Source organism: Palaemon carinicauda, chromosome 2, assembly GCF_036898095.1.
Source record: "Palaemon carinicauda isolate YSFRI2023 chromosome 2, ASM3689809v2, whole genome shotgun sequence".
Lineage (NCBI taxonomy): Eukaryota > Metazoa > Arthropoda > Malacostraca > Decapoda > Palaemonidae > Palaemon > Palaemon carinicauda.
In genome coordinates, this window is record NC_090726.1 from 128,071,653 (window position 1) to 128,074,152 (window position 2,500).

General features: G+C 38.8%; 1 protein-coding gene across 1 annotated transcript in view; it reads left to right on the forward strand.

Moving 5' to 3' along the window:
- The window catches only part of LOC137626819 (trypsin-1-like), a 17,958-nt gene that overhangs the window by 8,015 nt on the left and 7,443 nt on the right, over positions 1 to 2,500 (forward strand). The window contains exon 2 of the mRNA XM_068357811.1: positions 902 to 1,149. Coding sequence (XP_068213912.1) covers positions 902 to 1,149 — 248 coding nt within the window. The remainder of the gene's footprint in view (positions 1 to 901; positions 1,150 to 2,500) is intronic.

The window sequence follows — 2,500 nt, forward strand, 5'->3', positions numbered from 1 at the left end:
GATTCCCAATCAAGAGCCTTTTTTAGTGGAGTCAAAAGATTATATGACAAGCTTCCTCTAGACATCAGAAAGACTGAATATATTAAGCGTTCACGAAGAAACTGAAGACTTGATTTTAATTGCTTCGATAATGTGGATAGCGCAGAATACGCTGTGTGATACTCTACCTACCTAAGAATCAGGATCCATAGAAGATTTAGATCCTGTTATGAATGCATACGATAAACAGATCTTCTAGGTCCTGTAGTACGTAGGGTTTTCCTGTGGGATAGGACCACGAAAACGTGAGTTTAAAGTAAATGAAACTATGAAACCTGAATATTCATCAGTACAGTTTGCCATCATGTTAGTTTAATTATTAATTGTAACTGTTAAACTAGACTTGATAAATATGTTTTACTAAGCATAATCAATATACGAATTTGATCGAGTAACCTGCATATTCCTGATAGCATTTTGTAGTTAGAGCACTTTCACTTATCATTAAGTCTTTTTTCAGAGTTCAAACTGTAGAATCTATATTTTCATCAGTTACCAATATTTCCTACTATTTCTTTTTTAAAGCTGTCCTAGCAGAGTAGTAACAAAGTTTCTTTGGTCGCTGCAATCTCACCATCCTTGTGAGCTAAGGATGGGGAGTTTGGGGGAGCCTATAGGTCTATCTGCTGAGTCATCAGCAGCCATTGCCTGGCCCTCCTTAGTCCTAGCTTGGATGGAGAAGGAGCTTGGGCGCTGATCATATGTATATATGGTAAGCCTCTAGGGCATTGCCCTGCTTTATAAGCAATGTCACTGTCCTTTGCCTCTGCCATTCATGAGCGGCCTTCAAACCTTCAAAGTCACCAAAATATGAAAACTCAGCAATACCAAGATATCTAATGCAACTTACGTTTTATTCCAGGGACTCCTTTCAGACGGGTGCTACTTACAGACTTCGTTCGAAAGGTACAACGAACACCAAAGTTCACCAAGATAGTGGGAGGAAAGGATGCTGACCTGTGCGAACTGAAGTACCAGATAAGCCTACAGGACATTTCCTTCGGATTCCCTTTCCACCTGTGTGGAGGATCCATCATTGACGAGAATTGGATTTTAACAGCAGCTCATTGCTTTGATGAAGTGGACATCAGCGCGCCAGATTTCTTGCAGGTTAGTATGCCAGATTTCTTTCATTACTTGCAGTTTACTATGCCAGATTTCTTGCAGGTTAGTATGCCAGATTTCTTTCATTACTTGCAGTTTACTATGACAGATTTCTTGCAGGTTAGTATGCCAGATTTCTTTCATTACTTGCAGTTTACTATGCCAGATTTCTTGCAGGTTAGTATGCCAGATTTCTTTCATTACTTGCAGTTTACTATGCCAGATTTCTTGCAGGTTACTATGCCGGATTTCCTGCAGGTTAGTACGCCAATTCCCTGCTGGTTAGTATGCCAGATTTCTTGCAGGTTAGTATGCCAGATTTCTTGCAAGTTACTATGCCGGATTTCCTACAAGTTACTATGCCGGATTTCCTGCAAGTTACTATGCCAGATTTCCTGCAAGTTACTATGCCGAATTTCCTGCAGGTTAGTACGCCAATTCCCTGTTAGTTAGTATGCCAGATTCCCTGCTGGTTAGTATGCCAGATTTCTTGCAGGTTAGTATGCCAGATTTCTTACAAGTTACTATGCCGGATTTCTTGCAGCTTAGTAGAACAGATTTCTTACATGTTAGTATGACAGTTTCTTGCAGGTAAGTATGCCATATTTATTGCAGGTTAGTATGCCGGATTTCTTGCAGCTTAGTATGCCAGACTCCCTGTAGTTTAGTATCCCGGATTTCTTGCAGCTTAGTATGCCAGACTCCCTGTAGTTTAGTATGCCCGATTTCTTCCAGGTTTGTATGCCAGATTCCCAGCAGGTTTGTATGCCAGATTTCTTTTGCCGGATTTCCTGCAGGTTAGTACGCCAATTCCCTGCTGGTTAGTGGAACAGATTTCTTTGATGTTAGTAAGCCAGATTTCCTGCAGATTAGTATGCCAGATTTCCTGCAGGTTACTGTGCCAGAATTCTTGCAGGTTATTATAAGACACTGACTTAAAAGAAATTTCATATAAGCATTAGTTTTAATGTTCCGGGAGAGTTCTTAAGTGGTAAAACCAAATAGATTATTCTTCATTTTCCTCACTTTCATTCAGGTTTCTTCTTCACGATAGTTCATACGCCTTGTTAAACGTATACAGGAATATTTCCATGTTTCACTTTTATTACTAGTATACTATGTAAAATCAGTGAATGTCTTTGAGACATTTAGTATGGTAATTTCATGCTTTTCAAATCATGCTCAGATGACTAGTTATAGTTTAAAGTATACAATAACATTTAAAAAAAAAAATGCAATCTCATGTTGATAGAGAAATACAATAAAACCTACTAAATCCATATTCACTAATTCCACAAGTTTCTGCAATCTAACCTTACAGTATACCCTTGTGCATTTACAACTATTCACATATGTG